This window comes from Xiphophorus hellerii, chromosome 10 (genome assembly GCF_003331165.1).
Source record: "Xiphophorus hellerii strain 12219 chromosome 10, Xiphophorus_hellerii-4.1, whole genome shotgun sequence".
NCBI classification, from domain to species: domain Eukaryota; kingdom Metazoa; phylum Chordata; class Actinopteri; order Cyprinodontiformes; family Poeciliidae; genus Xiphophorus; species Xiphophorus hellerii.
In genome coordinates, this window is record NC_045681.1 from 9,083,489 (window position 1) to 9,107,350 (window position 23,862).

Consider the following 23,862-nt stretch of genomic DNA (forward strand, 5'->3'; position numbering starts at 1 on the left):
GCCCGAGCCGCATGCCGCTTCGCCCGCCGGTACCCATCAGCTGCTTCCGGAGTCCCACAGGCCAAAAAGGCCCGATAGGACTCCTTCTTCAGCCTGACGGCATCCCTCACCGAAGGTGTCCACCAGCGGGTTCGAGGGTTGCCGCCGCGACAGGCACCGACAACCTTGCGGCCACAGCTCCGATCGGCCGCCTCGACAATGGAGGCACGGAACACGGTCCACTCAGACTCCATGTCCCCCACCTCCCCCGGGACGTGTTCGAAGTTTTGCCGGAGATGGGAGTTAAAGCTCCGTCTCACAGGGGATTCCGCCAGACGTTCCCAGCAGACCCTCACAACACGTTTGGGCCTGCCAGGTCTGACCGGCTTTCGCCCCCACCACCGGAGCCAACTCACCACCAGGTAGTGGTCAGTGGACAGCTCCGCACCTCTCTTCACCCGAGTGTCCAAGACATACGGCCGCAGATCCGATGAAACGATGACAAAGTCGATCATCGAACTGCGGCCTAGGGTGTCCTGGTGCCAAGTGCACATATGGACACCCTTATGCTTGAACATGGTGTTCGTTATGGACAATCCATGGCGAGCACAGAAGTCCAGCAACAGAACACCGCTCGAGTTCAGGTCGGGCGGGCCGTTCCTCCCAACCACGCCCCTCCAGGTCTCACTGTCATTGCCCACGTGAGCGTTGAAGTCCCCCAGCAGAACAAGGGAGTCCCCAGGAGGAGCACTCTCCAGTACCCCCTCTAAGGACTCCAAAAAGGGTGGGTAATCTGAACTGTCGTTCGGCCCGTAAGCACAAACGACAGTCAGAACCCGTCCCCCCGCCCGTAGGCGGAGGGATGCTACCCTCTCGTTCACCGGGGTAAACCCCAACGTACAGGCGCCGAGATGGGGAGCAACAAGTATGCCCACTCCTGCCCGACGCCTCTCACCTTGGGCAACTCCAGAGTGGAAGTATGTCCAGCCCCTCTCAAGGAGACTGGTTCCAGAACCAGAGCCGTGCGTCGAGGTGAGACCGACTATTTCTAGCCGGAACCTCTCGACCTCACGCACTAGCTCCGGCTCCTTCCCCACCAGAGAGGTGACATTCCACGTCCCAAGAGCCAGTTTCTGCAACCGAGGATCGGACCGCCAGGGTCCCCTCCCTCTGCTGCCACCCATCCCACACTGCACCCGACCCCTTTGGCCCCTCCCACGGGTGGTGGGCCCATGGGAGGGGGGGCCCATGTTTCCTCTTCGGGCTGAGCCCGGCCGGGCTCCATGGGTAAAAGCCCGGCCACCAGACGCTCGCCATCGTGCCCCCCCTCCAGGCCTGGCTCCAGAGTGGGGCCCCGGTGACCCGCGTCCGGGCGAGGGAACACCAAGTCCAAAGTTTTCCTTCATCATTGGGGTCTTTGGGCTGCTCTTTGTCTGGTCCCTCACCTAGGACCTGTCTGCCTTGGGTGACCCTACCAGGGGCATGAAGCCCCAGACAGCATAGCTCCTAGGATCATTGGGACACTCAAACCCCTCCACCACGATAAGGTGGCAGCCCATGGAGGAGCACTTATTTAACATTTAGGATTAATAGTTTTGTATTTGTATGGTACTATGTGCTAATTGTTTTAACAGTACAGTGTAGCGCACACAACGTCCTCATTTCAACATCACACACATATGGTTCTATGACTTTTATCACACTGTATGACTTTCATTTTTATTTTAATATCTCTCAACATTTAATAACTGCAATGGCTTGATATGCAAAATAAAAACACAATCTGATTGTTTAAAAAGTCGCATTGTTTGCACCTGTTTTTATATGGACAAACCTTCAGTTTGTGAAATGTGTTTCATTTAATAAAAGAGAGGCAAAGCAATCTCTACACGTTTATCTAACCTGGAAGTGTTTAACTTTAGCAAATTACATCTTCATCTCCTGTCCACAATGAAAATATTATGGGTAAAAATACAATGATGGATATGACATGGCATATTGCAAAAATCTTGTTGATTCTTCCAGCCAGTTTAGTCCAGTAGCCTCTCTTTTCTTCCTGCTTATCGGTGTTGAGAAGAGGAATCACTTTCTTCATCTCCCTCAGCTCACCTGAAAACATCTCCAATGTCAGTGGACCCTCCGTGTGTCGGATTCTGGTATCCTGCAGAAATAGTCGAGGTTTTTCAGAAATGTTTTTGAATGGACCTAATGAAACTCAATTTTATTGTAAATATATTCAGATCCCCTGATTTTTTTATTTATTTATTTTTTTTTACAGTATTCTATAATGTACCAGCATACTGTTTTTCAACACAAAACAGTACCTGTAAAGTAGAAGGGAAACTGTGTTTGGATAAAAGACTTGGACTTGTTTGGATGAAAGCCCCTTTACTTTTAATACCAAGTAAAATTCAGTGCTAAAATGAAGGATATGAACTAATCTGCTCAGAGTTGCCTTTGATTAATAAAAACGGGAACATCTTTAAGTGTACTGTATTCCAACTTTATCGATTCTTGCATTTTGCCACTGCAATGTAATGTTTCCTGCTCTTTGTTGTTTCATGTTTTTGTCATGTAAATGAATTTGACATGTAGTGTTGGTGAAATGTGTGGTACAAATTAACTTAAAACTTAACCGGATGCTTTCAAGTTAATCACATTAGAAAATAGACTACATTTATGTGTAATTTATCTTAGTATAAATGCAGCCGTTCTCACAGGACTCAAGAGGAGTGCAAGGAATTTGTAGCTCAGGTGAAAGAATCTGTAGATCGGATATTTATTAACCAGGTACTTCACAAATCTAGTCTTAATGGAAAAGTGGCAAGAGGAAAACTATTATTGAAGAAACCCACAGGAGCCATGTACCGAAAGTGATACAGCAAACGTGTAGACTTTGTTCCTATTGGATGAAACCATAGTATACAGTTTTGGCCTAAATATGAAATTCTATAAATGGTGTGAAACTAACACTGCACATCATGGTAGAACATGGTGGTTGCAGGCGTACTGGGGAAGTCTTTCCTTCATTCAGGACAAGAGAGCTTAATCTGGGATAATTCCAGAAAAACGTTTAGAGATTACAAAAAACTTGAGATTTAGGTGGAGGTTCATTGTCCAGCTTTAAATATATAGAAAGAGCTATAATGGAATGATTAGATCAATGTATTTTCATGTGTTAAAAAGATCCAAATCTAATTTTAGTGCAGAGTATGTGGGAAAACATAAAACTGATCTGTCTGCACATTCTTCATATAATTTACTGAGCTCAAGTGATTTTGCCCAGGTGAATTGTCAAAAATTTCCATCCCTACATGAGCCATGATAGTATTACCCAAAACAGACTTGCAGCTGTTTTGCATCACAAACACACTTTATGTTATCTTATGCTTTTCAGCTTGTCACATAAGATCCCAATAAATGAGGTAGATGTTTGTGATTGTAACATGACAAAATGTTAAAAAAAGATCAGGGGGTATGAATACTTTTTCAAGGCACTGTAATAAGTTGAAACTGATTATACTCCTGTCAGTTAGTAAAACATTTTACTTTAAACATTTTTACAAACTTACAGATTATAGTAGTAACTTCTGAAAGATCACCTTTTATGTGTTAAATGAATGCTTGTTATGAACTAAGGCTTTAAATAGAAATTTCTAACCTTTTTGGCTGCAGAACCCCTTTTAAATTCTGATATATCATTCAAAGATGCACCATATTTCTTCACTGCTGTAAGGGTGTTAAAGATGTAAAAAAGTGGAGTTTGTTAAACTAAAATTTAATAAATCTGCAGCAATATTCAGTTTGTATAATCGGCCAATGACTTTCTGTTTTATACTCCCCAGGCCTTGGTCTTGGGCTGTTTCGTTGTCTTCTCAATCAGATACATCACAAAAATGGTCTCCCTGAGGCTGAGCAGCATCATCGTACATATCCCTAAACGGCACCTCACTGAAGGGGTTAAACAGTATTTGTTATTTAACACAATTATCCACGGCATTCTAGAGCTATAATGTCATGAATGTTTAATTTTGAACTTCATTACTTATAAGTGGAATCTTGTCAGAAGAAGAGAGCAAAATATCGTTGAGAATAAGCTGCATGACTGTGATGGCCAGCAGTGCAGTAATTTTAAAGCCAACTTTTTCATCACCAGTGTCTGACATGAGGAGTGAGACTAAGTCCAGACACAAGAGGTAGAGAATAGGCAACAATATTGTCAACAAGAAGTTGACAATATAGATTACAGAACACCTTTTCACAGTGATCTGTAAAATAAAAAGGTGAGAATCAAAATACAAGCAAATTCTTGCATTGTAAACAATTTCCTATTACATGACTAAAAATAAAAAATACTCACAGGAAAATATGTCCAATGCCCAATTATCTTCCAGTTATGGACTGTCATTTTGCAGAACAACCACTCATATTGTGTTATTCTCTTCTGGATCTTCGTTGTGTATGTGGTATGGCCATAGCGACTTTTCAGGTATAAATCTTCTGCTGAGGTGAAAAGGAGGTTTCTTGGCAGGAAGAAAAAATTTAATTTATGTGGCATGTTTACAATAAAACATGGTGTAAAGTTGCCATTAAACTACTTACAATCATACATGTTTGAGAGGAATGTGATGTTGCAGGTTTGCATATCGAAAGGAAATTTGTACACATGCATTGTGCAGCTAGTCATCACCACTTGATTGTTCCTAAACTCTGTGGTGCCATTGAAATTAATCTTGAGATAGGGACTTGAAAGAGACTTTTCCTTTTCTACCCTGTAGGGAAAAATGTACCTCAGTCATCACATACAATGTTCTGTCTCAAAGGTGCTTGACTGTTAAATAATAAATATGTCATTTATATACTGAGTGGATAAGCTTGCATCTCCTCAATAGTTATATATGGCTTTCACAAAGTTCACTTGGAACTATGACTTTGTCAATTCCACAAAAGTCATCTGGAGACCACCTAATGTAGTCGTTGGTCCATTCCTACAGAGGAAAAAAGAGAAGGCAAGATTAGGTTAACAGTCATAACTTCATATTCTAAAACATATCTTTTAGGTAAATCTTACCATTTTAACACCAAGATGAGTCACAAAAGTCTGGTCAACCTCTTTCTGGTAAAACAAAATTGAAACAGAATGAGTGAAGAGATTGCTTACAGCTTACTGTACAACACTCAAAGAAAATGTGATCAAAATTAGCTGTTATGAAATATTAAAAGTAGCAAAGAGGCTAAAATGTACTGGTGTATTGTTTTTCACATGTCAAAAAACAATTTAATGTAAAAACAAGCATAAAGACATGAAGATAAAACATGAATGTAAGATATAGCCTAAATATTGTTTAAAGTCAGGCTGAATAAATGAGTATTCAGTTATTTCAACAGAATCAAGACAGTGCAAAGATGAAAATAACAGATTCCTTAAGCTCTGAGGATGCATCCCTTCTGATTTCTGAACATTAAAGAACCATCAGCACTCTTTTAATATAAAACAAATTTACACTGGGGTGTAGATACACAACATTTCTAGGGGGATTTGCAGAGAAATTCAGTCCACTCTACTACCATGTTCTGTTATCCACAGCGCCTTCTAGTGGCAGGTGTGGAGAACTAAAACAACAAATATATCAGCTTTTTCTGCAAAAATACTGAGAAGCTATTTAGAGAAGTGAAAAAAAAAATTTCTCTCATGAGTGCAGTGTGTGTAACCGATGTCCGTCAACAGTTTTTATAATTAAATTCAATTGTTGTCTGGGGTGACCTTAGTAAGAGAAATTAAAGGTTGGCAAATCACACTAACACTCTCTCATTATGTTGGCTGGAAATGTTATGAGGCAGAGTTACTGCTTCTTTTCATGAAAAAGGAAAAACAATGTGCAAGGTGAGAAAAAAACAGACCTGAGGGAACAGGTTTAACCCATGAAGGGAGGAGGTTTTATTGTCAGAAGCTGTGTTCAATAATGAGAACAAGATATTTGTGATGGAAGCTTGAAATCTGAGCCAAAGAGGGTCAGATTTCACAAAGAGTGGAGGATGTTCATAAGCAAGTAGGATTATTTTGATTGCAAGAGTTATCCAGAAAGTACCTCTCTCAATGGAAGACATCTATTATTAATACAGCAGTTTTTTATTTGTCTGCTTTTGGTTTGATTTCCAGCTTAGAAATGAATGCACTGCATCTTTCTTTCAATGCATTTTGCAATTCAGATCTCTCCATTTTATATTGTGAAGTTAAGCCAAATGTGGAGGAATAACCACAGGGCAGCAGAACTTCCTGGACTATAATCAAGATTGCCTTTGATGTCAGCACTAATGTTGCAGGAGCTAAGGTTGTCATGGTTTGATAAAATAAAAACTATGCAATGTGTTTAATTTTTTACAAAGCAGCTACATAAAATAATAACAGGTTGTACTGCAGTGCTATCTATCATAAGAAATACATAATTTAAATGTTTTTTTCAAAAAGCTAAAAGAGTTAGTTAGTGACTTTCAAATCGTATGTGTGGAGGAAACGTTGTAACAACCTCTCTCTTGATTACTTTAATATAGTAGAAAAAAACATAACTTACAATATCCAGAATGGGCCAGGGATTTTCTGTGAGAACCACCTCAAGAGGGCGGTTATGTTTTTTGACAGGCAGTGCCATGGTGTACATAGCATTGTCTTTGCTCAGGTTCAGGTGTTTCACAATGTCATAATCTGTACATCGCTCACCTGGACGCCAATATGTTTTGGCCTGAGATAATGTTTGCAAATATGTTAGCGCAAGTCTTTTTTTTCTCCCACCAAACCAGTGGGATAGAAAAGATTGCTTTAGTAAAAATATAGCTAAATGTACTGAATCTGAGTTCATTTGCAACAACAATGTAGAGACAGTTTTCCCAAAAACAGAAGCTTTAACTTGTACTTTGTGGCTGCTTTTTTCCCGCCATCCTGGCAACGACTCCACCTGTCAGAAAAGAAAAGCAGACATTTTTTTAACTTTCAATGCCATAAAAATACAGTTTATTATCTTCTGTTTCAGAAGACTTGATTTAGAACATCATTAATCTAGTTAATCAGCTTCAGAGCTTTGTAAAGCAAAACACTTAAACACAGAACAGCTGCTAGGAGCCAAAGAACCAACTCTGGCAGAACCACAAAGGGATCTGGAGGCTCCAAACTGAATGGCATTAATCTTATTGTTATTAAGGCTAAGAAAGTTCAATGTCATCTGTGATTTAATATCACATATAAAATTCAACAGCTGTTACACTGAATATTTGTTACCAAATTTAGTCAGATAGATCTACACTGCAAAAACACAAAATATTACAGAGTACTTTTGGTCTTGTTTCAGCAACGTATACATTTATTTGGCAGATTATTTCACTTATGACAAGACATTTTTCCTCACGCTATGAATTATATAATCTACCAATGGAACTAGTACTTTTTCTACAATTTCAAGGAGTTATTGATTCAAAACAAGGTCCTATATCTTGCTTAAAAGTTACCTATAAGTTACTTTTGTCCTGTTACAACTGTACTAAAATATTTACACTGCAAACTAGACAAAAAATATTTGGTAATATTTTGTGTTTTTGCAGTGATGTCTTTTTTGGAAGAATGAAAGTGGAGATTTTTCTTAAAACTAGACTCAGGAGTTAGCATATACAAAATTAACAGAAAATAGATAAAAATTGACGCAGGCAGAGAGGAAAATCTCAGTTTAAGCCAAGCCCTCATTGTAATCCGGTTCAAAACAGATTTTTGTGTTCAGATAATATAGCAGCCGGTAAAATGGCCCTGAAAATGATGTGTTTAGATTCAACATCCCAAGAAAAACATTACTAATACTTTACAGGTATTGGCTCTGTAGGATTAATCAGAATTCGATTGATACAGACAGGGTATGTCAATATTCAACAAAATCAAATGGTTTCAATTGCAGTTACTCAATGACAGACACTTTAGAGCAGCTTTAAAGGTCCTCATTAATCTAATATTAAAGAGTGGACAATAATTATTAAGATCTTCTATGCATGACACAGTAGAAATATGTCATTTAAAATCCTGGAAGTGAGCCATACCACTATATTAAAAAAAGCACATTTCAAACAACAAACATTTACAAGCACTTTACGAAAAAGTTTCAACTTACGTAATAGGAGGAGCAGAAAGTACAGATTTGTGAGCCTCATAGCTGTTGGGCTTCAATAAGTGTCTTAATCTGTCCTATGAGTTATCAGGGGATTCTTGTGTCTGAACACAACCAGAACAGAGCAGCAAGTGTAATGATGCTAAATTTGCCTTTCCAAATGAACAGAAGCTGCCGGAAAGGGCCAACACCCTAAGCACTCAGCTGTTTGTCATAAAAGGACGTCTGTCCATTTGAGCAGATAAAATGATAAAGCCACGGCTTTTACATTTTATGTTTCAACTAATTGACAAAGTATTGTTGAGAAACACTCTAGTACTTATGGTCAAATAATTGTTGCCTTCAAACAGAGCTACTTATTCTTATATTATCAGTTAAGTTGGAGCAGTTCTTAATGTATTTGTAAGACAAAAAGTTTTTTTTTCTTCCATTTTTTTTATATTGTGCAGCTAAAAGGACACAAAATCTACTAGACAACTTTTCCTTTTCAGTTCAATCCAGGATTTTATTTCTGAAAGTGCTAAAGTGAGAACAGAAAACAAGGGTGATGGCATTGAATCAAGCATGGAACACCAAACTCAGGCAACTATGCATAAAACAAGGTCAAACCAAGACAAAAATAGTTGTTTGGTCGGGAAGTTGTTTCTTCAGACATTTATCAGCGTTTTAAGTTCTGTTACTCTGTGCTTTACAGTTGGTGGTTACCATAGTAATCCGTAACTGACAGCTCCTCCCTCTTTTTCTGTTGCTGTCGGTAACTGTGGTATGTATTTGTGTCAGCTCTATGTTATCTTTTCAAGTGTTATATTTTAACATGTATTTTAGACAAATTTGATTATATTCAGTGTTTCATGAGTACTTTTTCTATGATTTGTAAATGTTTTTAACTGTTACTCTCAACTGCTGATATCTGCTCATCGGGAGCTATTGCTTTGTAGTTTCTTTGGGGTTATTTCTTTTCTTTTCTTTACTGTACAGGGGCAGAAGATGCTGGATTGAAATTAACCAACTCGATTTCCTGTTTGTTAGAATAAATACAATGAATCTGAATTTTATATATATTGTATATATATATATTTTTTTTTTTTCTTGGCAATATATTAGATATAGGGGCTGCACAGTGGCGCAGTTGGTAGCACTGTTGCCTTGCAGCAAGAAGGTCCTGGGTTCGATTCCCGGCCCGGGTCTTTCTGCATGGAGTTTGCATGTTCTCCCTGTGCATGCGTGGGTTCTCTCCGGGTACTCCGGCTTCCTCCCACAGTCCAAAAACATGACTGTTAGGTTAATTGGCCTATCTAAATTCTCCCTAGAGGTGAGTGTGTGTGTGTGAATGGTTGTTTGTCCTGTATGTCTTTGTGTTGCCCTGCGACAGGCTGGCGACCTGTCCAGCGTGTACCCCGCCTCCCGCCCGGAACGTAGCTGGAGATAGGCACCAGCAACCCTCCCGACCCCATTAGGGACAAAGGGTGACCAGAAAATGGATTGCTGGATGGATGGATATTAGATGTATCTTTTATATATGTACAATAAAAGGCAGAAAACACAATTTAATATTAGTTTAATTTAGAGAGCGTTTCCACATATGTCACACCTTTAAAGTATAGCACTTATACTGCTATTAAATTTTTGTATAATTCATATAAATAATCCAAGCATATCTGAGTATCTGTATGACCTCTTAGCAGGAATAACAGTAATATATGTTTAATAATGCCAACAGGGCTCCATTATTGGGACAATAGTTAGTAACAAATGTTTAAAATACATACTTATGTCACATTTTAGCTAATTCTCTGCCTCTTTTTGCCTTATGAAGATACACAGCTTGAAGAAAAACCCATTATTATAGTTCTTTGCATCTGAAGTTTACGAATCAGAAATGCCACATTCAACACATATAGCCTGGAACCAACATGAAATTTACTTAAGTACTAACTTAGCAAGTGACTCATCAATAACAACTTTATGATGTCTTTTCTTGTCTCACCAATAATAATAATGTCATCATCTGATGCCATACTTCACTTGTTAATCAAAGTGAACCCGCTGCTACATGATGAGATATGTTGCTTTCTAAGATCTCAAGATTAATATCTGGATCATTCTGATGAGTCTGATTTTGAGAGCCACACTGAGAAGACGACAGCTAAAAACAGAATGGCTGACAAGACATACAGAATGGAAAAAATCTTGTCTATTTTCTTGGCGACTCCGGTCCAGTAGCCATCCTTCTTCTCTTCAGACTCTTTCTCAAGAAAAGCTTTTTTCATCTCTCCAAGTTCATCTGAGACTTTCTCCACTGCCAGGAATAACTCAGTCAGTTGGCTGCTGCTGCCCTGCAATAATCAGATTCAGAAGTTATAAACCAGATAATGGGTTATCACTTTGCTTATTACAAGAGAATATCTAACTACCAGGTTGTTGTTTTTTTTAAACAGATAACTTCTGCTTTTTATTTCCAATTGTGAGAACCCTAGCATTGTACAGTATATAAATGAAACCAACCCTTGAAAAGATTACACTAACCCCTTTGCACATAGATGGTGTTTGATCGGTCATCTCATCACAGGTGGAGGCAATGGAGGAAGCTTTTATTATTTCTGAAAGAAGGTGGAAGACAGCTGAGGGTGAACACAACAGCTTCATGGATCTGTGTTTGTCTATTAAGAAATGTATAACACAAATTATGCGAAACTACAATCAGATTGAGCTGTCAGACTGATTTTAATCTAATCTCTTAGATAGCAGTGAAAATTGTTTATATTTTGGTTCTTACGAAGCTTGACACTCTCTTTCTTGCTTTCCAGGGATGAAGAGTCTTTTTCCATCAGATAATTCAAGAAAATGGTTTCCAAGAAGCCGAGCAGCATCAGAGCAAAAACCCCAATGCAGTAAATCACTTGGAGGAACAGAGAGCACATTATGGTGAGAATGTTAATTCATATGTTAATTCAGTAGCAAATGCAGGAAACATTTTTAATCACCAAGAGCAACATAATAAAATACCTGCCAACCTATGAATGTTTTCACAAATTATAATCCAGAATGAAATGTCCCCAGTGGCTATGTTTGATTATATTGGAGACTTCTGTTGACTAACTTTGATCAAATGAGCAAACTCAATGGAAAACAAGCATTCAAAGTGATTGTCAAAAATATCCATATCCCTTTGAGATGTTTATATTTTCTTATTCATTAACTTACTTGTATTTTGTTGCAATTTTATTTGATATACCAACACAAACAGGGAGATACCGGTAAAGGGGAAGGAATATGATACAGTTTTCTAGATTTTAAAAAGTTTATGTGTAGTGGTATTAGTGATGGCCCTAAAACAACAACAAAAAAACATAAGTCATCTCATTTAAAGTTTATCATAAGTCATTTATGGCAGGGGATGCATCCAAGATTTGGAGGAAGATGCTCTGTTCATAAAAAACAAAATTAAACTGTTTGGCCTTCAAGCAGGGTGCTATTTGTGGCTGGAAGCTAACACTGCACATGTTGGTCAATGTCATGCTGCACAATGCTTTCTTTAGCAAGGCAGGAGAAGCTGGTCAGGCATGATAGGAATATGGAGGAAGCTAAATACAGGAAAAACCTAGATGAAGACTTGAGTAGAGATTAACCATCCAGCAGAACAATAAAATTAAACGTTTAGCCAGGAGATTCAATGGAATAATTAAGAACAATGAACATTTGTGTAATGAAATGACCTAGTCAAAGTCCGTACCTGGTAAAAAAAATCTAACCAATAGGTTAGATTGTGTCTGACCTAAGATGATTGGGTAAATGTTCGACCAAGACTGGCAGCTGCAACTACAGCAAAACTAGATTCTTCAATATATTGACTAAAAAGGGCTGATTATATATATCCATTTGAAATTGTAGATGCTTTCAAAATTTTGAAAATCAATAATTTTCCTTCCCTTTCACAGCTATGCTCTACTTTGTTGGTTTATCACATAAAAAACTGAAATGTTTTCTGCTGAAACGTTTTCAGGGGTGGTAATACCTTTGCATGTTACCTGGAGACAAGACAGCTGAGATTTTTACCTATAACTGGAATCCTGCTTGCGGTAACAGGTATAATTTCAATGAGAATCAGCTGCATCACTGTAACAGCAAGTAGCACCGTGATCTTGAAACTAATCTTCTCTCCACCACCAGTCGGCATCAGGAGGGAGGCAAAGTCCAGACACAAGAAGAAGAGTACAGGCAGCAGAAAGTTGCCAACATAAAGTGCAGACTTTCTCTTCATGGTTATCTGTAAAAAGGTATGTTATCCGGTTAAAATCCCCTTTTCTTTATGATTTTTTATTAAAAGCTATCTCATTTGTCGTTGAGGTGAGTAGATAAAGTAGATAAAGATTCTTACACAAAGACAGAATACATTTTTATTCAAAATGTATTAAGCACTAAACATAAATGTCCAATTTCTCAAAGCAAACCATTTGAAGCTGCAGTATGTAACTTTTATAAAAAATTTAAAAATGTTCCATACTGCCACCATGTTGTGACAGTATAGTATGAGACAGATCTCTTGCACCTCCTCCCCGAATTACTATTATCGTCTGAAGAAACGCACCACTCCCAACTAAAAACAGCCAATCAGAGCCAGTAGGAGGGTCTTAGCACTGTCAATCACCCTCATGTGCTTTTCAATGCAGTAATGGCAGAGAAACAACTTACTAAGTACAATATGGCTGCCTCTGTTAAGAAGCATATGAGTCCTCTGAGACAAAAATCATCTCAGCTTACTTGAAAAAAAGAGTAGAAAACAGATGAATGGGAGAACCAGCTTCCTCTTCTCTGATCTATGATCTGCCATGGGAGGCCAACACCCTCCGCACTTATATCTTATCAGTGACCATCATTGATTTTACGTTGAAAACTTTCACTTATCATTTTCATTGTGGTCGTGGTCAGTAGCACTTTGCCAAGACAAAATATAGATAGATGAGCAGCCACAAGATGAAATAAGAAAATTAATATTCAGTTTATTGACCAGAACTACCCTTTCAGGAGGAAGTGAATGGAGACATTTTAATGCAGGCATTGGTTTAAAATCACATGAACGTTAAAAGTAAAGATTTTACTTTCTGTTATACTTGGATGGAGATTATGAGTTTTAGTTTTTAGATTATGTTACCGAAATAATTTCAATATTTTTTTTTTAAATGCACTTCTGTATACTATATTAATAGCAACACCAACAAATAATCAGTTCATTATGCTAAATTTGGAGAAAAATGTGTAAGTTTGTCATAAACTCGCATTGTTGAGTACCTAAATACAAAGATGAAAATTGGTGTTTTATAATGAGATTTTTTATTTATTTATTTTTTTTTATGACTAATTAGGCTCTATTAGCAACGTAGCAATACGAATTGCTACGTCCATTAGAGCTGATTTTAATGGTAATTTAGCAGGAAACCAAAATAAAAGGCTGGTGACAATAAAAAGGATAGGAGCTGGTAATGTCACAAACCACAATAAATTAATTAAACAATTAAAGTTGCAACACTTTCTTTCTTGAGGACTCCATAATTCAGGCCACATAACCAGATAAATTATTATTATAAAGCTCACATGGGAAAAGTATCTGAACACAATTTTCATTCTTCTTTTTTAAAAAAACATACATTTATCTTAAATATACAAATAATTAAAAAAAAACATACTTTTATCTTAAATATACAAATAATTTTAAAAAAAGCTACATTTAGAAATCCAATTTTCATTCATCTTCAAAGTTCACAGACACAATAAAGCAAAGAAGAAAAGCCTCTCAGTATTTCCTTTCAGTTGTTTTATTGGACCGTCTATCAAGGCTTTTATCCAGCAACATGATTCCAGGAATTATTTTACATTTAGATGTTAAATAACCACAGAAATATATTAGTCATTTTACCGCATTTATTGCAAATGCAGAAATTCACTCTCAGTCTGCAACACTTTTAATATGCTGTAATGGACAGCATGACGTTTTATTCAATTTAACAACCCATCCAGAGGTTTTAACATGTATACAACAAATGGAACTGCATTAAGACCATGAATGGAAAAGCCATTAAGCTAAACAGTGAGGGATAATGCTTTGCTAATAGCAAAAATGTGTACTCTTTAATTCAAATGTCGTCTGCATGCCAGATGTAGTGACCCTGTATTTAAAAACTTAATCACAATAATGTAATTTCACATAGTCAGTGTAAGATAATCGGTAAATGATAAAGTATCTAAACAATGTAAGTGATATATACAGACACAAAATTAAAATATATTGAAAATATTAGAAGTTTTTTATCACTAATTTTAGAAACTGAAACTCATAGACTCATTACGAAGAGTGAAATATTTCAAGCCTTTATTTCTTGTAATTAGTACAATACATAAATTGAAATGTTTCTATTATATTCTCTAAGTCATGGGCGGGCAATTATTTTTCCATATTTGGCAACATGAGAAATTTGAACTTTGTTAGAGGGCCATATATATATATATATATATATAACTTGTAAGCAAATATTTATATATATATATATATATATATATATATATATATATATATATATATATATATATATATATATATATAAATATTTGCTTACAAGTTTCATTCTACATGAACAGTATTTGATGAATGTTGGCAAAAAGCATTTAGAAATCTTAACCATGTTTATTTAACTTAATGTAAAACAGCAGCATCTATATAAATTTATAACCAATAATAAGGAAAGCATATCAAAGTTTGGAACACAAAATTATCCGAGTGTGTAACATTTATGAAATTTTGAAAATATTTGAAACATCATTGTACAAGTTTTCAAAGACCAACATTGCATTATTTATTTATTTTTTGCAAATATTCATTTATTTGGATTTTGATGCCTGTGAAGCATTGCTCTTTTCTATTCAGAGTACAAAACTTAAAGCTAGGTTAAACTCAAGTCCAGTTTTTTTTTTCTCATCTCAGTGTAACTAAACCAAAACTGCTCAAATGAAAACTCCAGTGTTAAAGCAAACATTTGAGAATGAACCTTTATTGATTGATTTTCCCACTCAGTTATCTTAGATCAGACGACATTCTCTTCAAATTCAAAAATGTACACATTTGCAACAAACCTTTATTATATTGATATATTTTTGTCTGCCTGCTTGTTTATTCTCAGTTGCCCTTCATTGCAGTTTCATGGTCATAAACTAAATTCACATTCATGGCTTAAATTGAATCATGCCTGTCATGTATTTTATACACATGCATTTTATTATGAGTTGGATAAACAGTTACCATAACATATCTAGACCTTTTATATGATCTAATTGCTTAAGTAGATGTTTAATTTATATAAATTATGATTAAAATATTCTAAAAATGTAATAAGAAATAGGTAGAGCAAAATATTGGTATTTTCATGCAGGTAACAGTTCAAAATGATACCCAGTAAGTTATACATACACAGTTGTGTTGCTTTAAAACTCTAAATACATATGCAGAGACTTTTTTAGCTGAATATGTGCTAAATGAAACATAGACTGTAACTCTGTATGAATCTGACATATTTGTAAAAGTTCCTTGAGATCCAAGAAGTCAAAAATACTTTACTGATCATAAAGGGAAATTAAATAATGATGTTTATTTATTTATTGCTGCATGCATAACCAGAGTTTGAGTTAATTTGAATTAAGAAGTATCACATCAAACTTCCCTCTACAGTTTGAAATAATATGTCCTGCATCAAAGCCTGGTGCTTCAGTACGGCAGACAGAAGGATCCTGCAGATTACCTGATAATGTAACAGGAGTGATCCAATAGTCTAGAAACTAATTCAAAGACATTGCATTAATACAGTTTTGAACACTGTCAGACTCCTCTTATCCTCCATGAACTTTTTTAACTTCTGCTATCAAGCAAATGGCGTCTCAACATGACAACCAGCAATAAAAGACAATGAAATGCTCTTCATCAAATTTATCAATCAAGTTAAAAACAATAGAAGTGACTGATTGTTTGAAAAATTGCACCCAAATTCACACTTATGTTATACATCACCAATGTGAACATGTTTAAGAGCTTTCCTCCATTTATCTGATTATGAGAGCCACACAGTGAAGATAACAAATAAAAACACAAACACAGTGGTTACATAAAAATATGTAAACATCTTGTCAATTTTTTTCGCAATTCCTGCCCAGTAGCTGGGCTTTTTCTCCATTTTGTTGCTCAGGAACGTCACAGATCTTTTCATTCCCTGCAGTTCGTCAGAGACATTTTCCACAGCCAGGAACACCTGAGTCAGTAGGTCGTGGCTTCCCTGCAAGAGCAATTCAGTTGGTGGACAAGTTTTAACTACATTCATTTTAAAAATTAACACTGGCATATGCATCTCTGGAAAAATTTAAGAGACAGCTTTAAAAAATCAGTTTCTCTGATTTTACTTTTTATAGTTATATGCTTGAATAAAATGAACACTTATTCTATGAACTACTGACAACGTGTCTCCGAAATTCAAAGCAAACTTTTTGTATTTATTTGCAGAAAATGAGAAATGGTCAAAGTAACCAAAAAGTTTCCATACTTTCATACGTCAAATAATGCAAAGAAAACTAATTAATATTCATTTAGAAACAATATTAATGTTTTAACTCAGGAAGAGTTCAGAAATCAATATTTGGTGGAATAACCAGGAGGTTTTCAATGGGGTTCAGTGCAGTGGTGTCTTAATTTTTTCCAGAGCTGTATATCCAAAACTCTCCAATTCAAGCTCCTCTGAAAACGTTTCTACAGTGTTATAACATATATTACATAAATAAGCAATTTATTGTTTTGTTAAATAATTTATTTTTGTTTTTAGCTTTTTAGTTGCAGGTTTCTGACGTAATCTTGAAAAGTGTGGAATTTATCTGATGTATTTTCCAGTTGTGGATAAATATGTAACTATAAATTGACTTTATTTAAGTCCAGACTTAACATTGGGTCCCAAATGTTTAGTCTAAAACTAAAAAAATGCAGGGAGCTCTCTCTTCATGTTTGTTGAGAGATCACAGTGAGGCAATTTTTTTAACACTGTTGCTTTGCATGATTGTTGGGTTAATTGGGCTTTCTAAATTCTCCTTAGGTGTGTGTGTGTATGCTTGGTAGTTTGTCTTGTGTCTCCATGTTGCCCTAACCAAGGTGCATACTGCCTCTCACCCAATGATTGCTGGAGACAGGCACCAGTTTCAATATTTATATCTAAATTTGAATATTGATTGATAAGCTAAATCCCATAAACACATCAACAGCAATACTTTTTTCAAACCCAAATCGATTTTTCTTGTTCAGTCTGAGTTAAATGTTGTATTGCAAGCTGTAACACTAACCTCTTTGTCAGTAGATGAGTATTGATCAGCAGTTTCATCAAATTTGGATGCACAATGAAAGCATTTCTTTGTCTCTGAAAGAAAAAGTCAAGACAAATAAGTGGACTTACTTTTAAATGCAGTACAGCCATATAATTAAATCATAGAACGATAAGCTGTGTTTAGATTAATATATGTTCATCTTTACCATGCTCTTCATTCAAACTTTGGGCATCGTCCTGGGACGCTGAGTCCTTCTCTATCAGATTGTTTACCACAATAGTCTCCAGGAGGCTGAGCAACATTAGTCCAAAAATCCCAAGGATGTACACCACTAAGAGGAGCCAACAACACATTAATAAAACACTGGATCAGTATATTCTGCTCTTGGTCAAAATAGTGGGACCCTGTTTACTTGCTTCTAACCAAAGTCAGTCAAACCCTCTACTACTGTTAACCTTTCTCTTCTATTTGGTACTGTGTTCTTATTTCCTGTCTTTCCAAGCCATTCAAACACAATTTAAAAGTTTAAGTTGATTTTTACCTTTTTGGTACTGTACCTGCTTCCTTTTTGTGTTCTTGTCCACCATCTTTGCTACACTCTCTTAACAGCATAAGTTACACATATAAATGTTATCTGGGGGAAAGTGCCCATATTTCTTTATTTTTACCTAAAAGGGGAATTTTGCTTGATGTAAAAGGTAGGATCTCGATGAGGATAAGTTGCATCACAGTGACGGCGAGAAGCACAGTGATCTTGAAGCCGATCTTCTCCCCTCCACCATGTGGCAGGAGGAGGGAGAAAAAATCCAGACACAAGAAGAAGAGGATAGGCAGCACAAAGCTAGCAAAGTGGAGAACAGATTTTCTCTTCATTTCTACCTGTAAAAAGATGTGGGACATGGTTTGAAATACTTGTTTTTTGATTTAAGAATCAGCAATATTGGGATCTTTTTGTAAGTAAATTAGGCATGCTTAAAGCTTTATACAATAAGAAATATGGCTGTGAAGTTTATGAATATACCAAAAGTGAAGGGTAAATTTGCTGAGCCAAGCTGCAGAGATTAGCAGTAAATTCTTTATTAACCACTTAATTGTAGTACTTCAAAATTATTTGTACAGTATACATCATAAGCAGTAGGAATGCAAAAGTTAGCAACAACAGTAGCTTTAGCAGCAGTAACTGCACTGGAAAACAACCAACACAACTTGGCTCCGCAAAACTAAGACAATAAAAAATGTAGAGAGATCTCTGTCTGTAGAACATACTTACAGTGTAAACAACAACGGTTTGATTGTATCCATAATGGTTCACTGTAGAACTGGTGACAGACATGTTGACAAACACCCACTCAAATTCTGTCGCCATTATTTCACGAGACCACTTTGATATTACTGAACTATCTCTTTCTACGTCAATTTCTAATTCATGTTCTAAGACGAACAGAAAAGCAAGAAAACAACAGTTATTCTTATAACAAGGCATCAAAATGTCAATGTCAATACAACATGTGTTTTAGATTTAATTTTCTATAGATTTCCAAATCAGAAAGTTGTTCTGGTGTGTGTTTTGTTGACGTACCATTGAAAATTACATTTAAAATTTTGCTTTAGTTTAATTATACATAGATAAACTGAACTCACCTGCATACAAGTAGGACTTGAAAGTGATGTTACACTTCTGAATGTCAAAAGGGAATTTGTAAACATGCATCCTGCAGGCGCTGATCACAATCTGGTCGTTCCTAAATTCAATCGACCCATTACTGTGTATTTTGAGAAAGGGGCTTGGAGGAGCTTTGTCCTTCTCTACCCTGTGAAAGAATAGATGATTGTTTGAAGTTTGCAATGGTAGATTTCAAATATTGAATATTCTAGGAACACTGCTTTTTAACAGCCAATAGCAAAAAAATATATCATTTTACACATTTATATTTTAAAGGTCTGTATCAAGAAGAAAGTGACACTGAAGTCGAATTCCTTGCTTGCGTAAACAAACAGAGGATACACAAGGCTGAGAGCGGACATGAAGCACATAGACAAGAAGCACAGGAGTCTGAGTGGAGAGATTTTCCTAGTGGAGACTGTGCCAGAGCATGTGCTGAGATTTACATCCTGTCAGTCTTACTGGGCGCTCAGAATGCTGCACTGTAAATCATATGAAGGTGGTTTAATTTGAAAATGAAAGTCCACCTGCTGCCTTGAAAATACAATTTAAGTCAAGAAAATTTTATTGGTTTTAATTCAGAAATTAAAGTTTCTGAAGTCAATTTAACAAGAGACAAGTTGTCTAAACATTTTTTTTAGTTCATTACGCTTGAGTTGTGAGTTTTAACTTAATGATGCAGTTTAAATCAAATAATTATTTCACAATATGCAAGAAAAAGATGTCTTCACCTAGCTAAAGAGCACACATTTCTCTTTTATTTTAACAATATCAAGTTAAAATAACTACTTATTTTACTTTAGAATAATTTAAGTTCTTCGTTCAAATTGCATGAACAAAATTTCTGATCTGATAATGAATTCTGCTCAAAAACATTTAGTGTGACTAGAACATTTCCCTCAAGCTTTGCAAATTTAAAATAAACATTCGTCTTCACACAAGCGTCATATCAATGTAACACACTTCCATCTCAGGATACAAAAACATGCCGCTAAGCACTCTGGGAAATAGTTCTCCCCCTGCCTTTTCTTCATTCGATTTTTTTAAGAGCTGACCTAAAATCTCTAGTTCATTCAACTGTTGGAGGTTTGACAAAATTAATAGAAAGTTAACACAACTTACTAATGTAAATTTGTCTTTCACAAACTCACATTTAGGTTCAAAATCTCAAACTTGATAAATGTATTTGACTTAATGAGTAGAAGATGGTAGATGCAACTTAATGCAGCTTAAATGTTTACAGTGTGGTTCAAACATAATGCCACACTGATTTTGGGCAAAACTGTGGGAAACAAGAGGGTGTTTAACCATCTTACTGGGAAAAGAGTGGCTGTTAAAACACCCATCAGTGTAGAAGAAACCAGTTGGTGATTTAAATGCTTACTTTAAACCTAAGTCTCTCAGGACTATACAGTACATGTATACTCACATCTCTTCAATTGTTAAGTCTGGCTTCCACAATACCTCTGTGGGAACAATTATTTCTGAAATTCCACAGAAGTCATCTTTATTCCATAAAGCGTAGTCATTTCCCCACTCCTGGATGGAAAAATAAAATAAAATCAAGCAGAGTGAGTGCATGGAGCATGGTTAAATAAAGGATGCAACTTAAAAAGTATTAAATTGTTGTTTTTATAAATTAAATAGCCATTTATGAAATGCATCTTTCTCAGAGATAACTCACCATGTAAATCCAAACATATGCAATGAATGTCTGATCTGTCTCTTTCTGTGCATAAAGAAATAAACTTTATATATTTCAGTTTGAAAGTTAATACAAGTATAGTTATGAACAGAGTAATGAAACTTGTAAATTTTTTTACTTTATGTACTTTAACTTTTATGCCAGTCTTTCATAACTGCAGCTCCAGTTTACAGCCATGGAAAAAAATAGTAAGCATAAAGTAAAACTGCATCCTGTGATTCAATAGCTGTAACTTTTAGCAGCACCAACGTGAAGCAGGCATGACCGTCTTCAGCAGTTACTTTGAGATATTTGTGCTGATTTGCTGTGTTTAGTTATCAACAGACAAGGTATTGCAAATTATTGCTAAAAATGTCTGATGTCTCATAATATTTTCCAGACTGATGGACATTTGCCTCTCCAATGTCCATCGTAATGTCTTTCCTACTTGACATTGTCTCAACACACACTTTTATGCTCTGGACCAACAAACTGCTGAAATTATTGCTTTTCAAGAGCAACCACTTGGTAATTATGGTGAAATAAAACAGATTCCTTACAGAAATGGCAATTGCTATAGTAAAACAGAATCTAACAAATATATATATATATATTATTTAGGACTTAGCAATATATAATGATTTAACATGAGAATCAAAGTAAAAGAAAAAAATCCAAACTCAGAAATTCAAAATCCCAAAGAACATTGTTAAAAGTAAAAAAACAATCAAAAAAATAACATTATGGCTTACCACATCCAGGATGGCATAGACTATCATTTCCAGGTATAAGACTGTTTTATTTGTATGATCTTTAACAGGTCTGCTCATGGTGAAAGTTTCATTAGCTTTGGTCAGTTGCAGGTGATCAAGAACATTCTGATAACTGCAGGTGGATGCTGCAAACAGAATAAAACCTTTATGATAAGAGAAAAACGGGAAAATCACAAAATGCAATCAAGCCACCATGTAATGCTTCGTGTGTAAAGTGGCAAAGCACAAAGTCTTATTATGTTGTTGTTATGGTTCCTCATTGTAGCCTGGCAGTCGAAACACTCTCAACCAAGAATTCACAAATTTTGTTAAAACAGTAAGAGTTTGAAAAATTTTAATTTCTGTAGTTTTAAGTTTAATTATATACTGTGTGCTGTAAAATTGTCAATTCCTCTTTAGCTTTTCATTCCAACATTAAGACTTCAAATGTATTTGGTTTAGAAGATTTTTAGTGCATGGCTGTGAAGTGAAAGGTAAACTTTTTTTGTCAAAGCAATGAGCTGGAAAGTAGCATTGCTTCATCAGATCTCATTCCTCCATTAAATAATGGAAGAAATTTCTGTCTCCTCATGTGCAAAGCTGGTAAAGATTTATCTAAAAAGACCTGCTGCTGTTACTGCAGTTCTACAAAATAAATACACACCAGACAGTTTTCTCTTTTTTTATTTGTAAAAAAATATTTAAATCCATTCAATTTCCTTTCATTTCCCAATTGTTATTTACTCTCTGGAGTTTTTTTATGGAAATTTGAAATAAGATCAATTGAATGCTGTGATTATAACATGACAAGATATCCAGCTCTGATGCATTTCCTACTAAAAGTTTTAAAAATGGAGATTAACCCATGATTAGATTAAACACAATAATTTACAAACAAAAAGAAGTCAGGTTTACCTTTGTCATCAGATGTCTGGTTTGATGTTGAATTTGAAAAATGTGTAAATACATAATTTGTTGCATTTTCAACTGTCATTGAAAAAAATCACAGCATAAATTGGTTATAGATTTTATCCTTCATGTTAGACTTTTACAATATTTTCAAGACAACAATAATGGAATGGAATTTGTACAGTAAAAAAATATCCATCATAGCAGATCAATTAACAGAAACTGGATTACCTGAAACGTCCTTAAAGCTCTGATTTGACATCAGTGGGTCATCATGAACATCTGGTGACACACAGCTGCCTAACAGTGGAATACATATTTCTTTTAGTATTTTCTGAATACACATTTGTACCATCATGAATAAAAATCCATCCTTGTGTTGGACGACAAACACTTGACATTTTTTTCGCATGTCCACTTGATTTAAAATGATATACAACCTTTCTTTGGCTCTATTTTTATTTTTTTCAAAAGGAGTCTTTATAATGCGTGTCATTAAATTTTTTATTAGCTCTAAATGTGTTAAAATTCACCCATTTTATTTTGTGTTTAAAAAACACATCAGTGATGTCTGGTCAACAGTCAGAGCTCCAAGCTGTGATCCATTTTGAACTGGTTCCATTCAGAAATCTAAAAGTTTATTTAAAATATTTGGTATTTCTCATTTTTATGGCATAATTTACAAATCAGTGTATTGACACTGAGTTTGATTAACATATGGACATTTCGACATTAGTAATCCACAGAAAAAATAGTGAAGCTATTTTTTTGTTGCATATTTGGTCAGATAGGCAACAAACACACAAAAACAATCTGAATACATAGATGACATCCCGTCCTAAAGGTCCACATCTTAAGGTAAAAGCTGTTTTGGAAATGCACTTTTAACTATAGTAGCACTTATCCTTGTGGCTGATTTAAAGTTTTATCTGAAATCGCACCGTTTGTTTTTTTTAGAGCATTATAAATGTATTTTTATATTTATCAGGGCACGCAATTAAGATTGTTATGAAATATGTATTATTCAGTTCAATCAAATGTTACCTATGAATGGGGGTCAAAAATCCCCATGTGAACAGCATCTCTAAAATATTAATTCATAGACTTCAATCTCACAGTTACTTATTGTGGTCACAACATACAAAGTTCAATCCAATTAATATTCAATAAGGCTTTGGGATTTTTACTCTAACAACTAAAGATGTTCAGACTATAGAAATATTCACTGCATGAAATGATCTCATCTTACCTGTGAGGAGAAACATGAAGCAAGTTAAAGTAAAAATCATTGCCTGAGAGGTCAGTCTGCAGCTCTGTCCTGTTCAAGCAATCTTAAGATGTGATGTGTTAAAATCATTACCAAGAAAAGCCAACCTCCTCAGCACT

General features: G+C 35.7%; 2 protein-coding genes and 1 long non-coding RNA gene across 3 annotated transcripts; all 3 read right to left on the reverse strand.

Annotated features, from left to right (window-relative positions):
- Positions 1–1,686: 1,686 nt before the first annotated feature.
- Positions 1,687–8,241, reverse strand: LOC116726818 (5-hydroxytryptamine receptor 3A-like). The gene is given in 11 exon segments (XM_032573693.1): positions 1,687–2,140; positions 3,641–3,700; positions 3,818–3,930; positions 4,025–4,247; positions 4,340–4,482; positions 4,582–4,751; positions 4,859–4,886; positions 4,889–4,967; positions 5,051–5,095; positions 6,552–6,932; positions 8,127–8,241. Coding segments are annotated over 10 exon segments (1,389 nt in total). The 5' UTR covers positions 6,837–6,932; positions 8,127–8,241; the 3' UTR covers positions 1,687–1,897.
- A 1,957-nt stretch (positions 8,242–10,198) lies between these two features.
- On the reverse strand, positions 10,199–23,741 carry LOC116727290 (5-hydroxytryptamine receptor 3A-like). Its single transcript, XM_032574635.1, has 10 exons — positions 23,726–23,741; positions 21,568–21,713; positions 20,816–20,860; positions 20,561–20,670; positions 19,110–19,279; positions 18,739–18,899; positions 12,180–12,390; positions 10,900–11,022; positions 10,650–10,723; positions 10,199–10,459 (listed from the first exon to the last, which is right to left on the reverse strand). Exons 1-10 carry the CDS (start codon positions 23,739–23,741, stop codon positions 10,223–10,225), a joined length of 1,293 nt encoding a protein of 430 aa, XP_032430526.1. The 3' UTR covers positions 10,199–10,222.
- Positions 15,139–17,556, reverse strand: LOC116726855 (uncharacterized). Its single transcript, XR_004340697.1, has 2 exons — positions 17,487–17,556; positions 15,139–16,438 (listed from the first exon to the last, which is right to left on the reverse strand). It is a non-coding gene; the product is annotated as an uncharacterized LOC116726855 (long non-coding RNA).
- Positions 23,742–23,862: the final 121 nt, after the last annotated feature.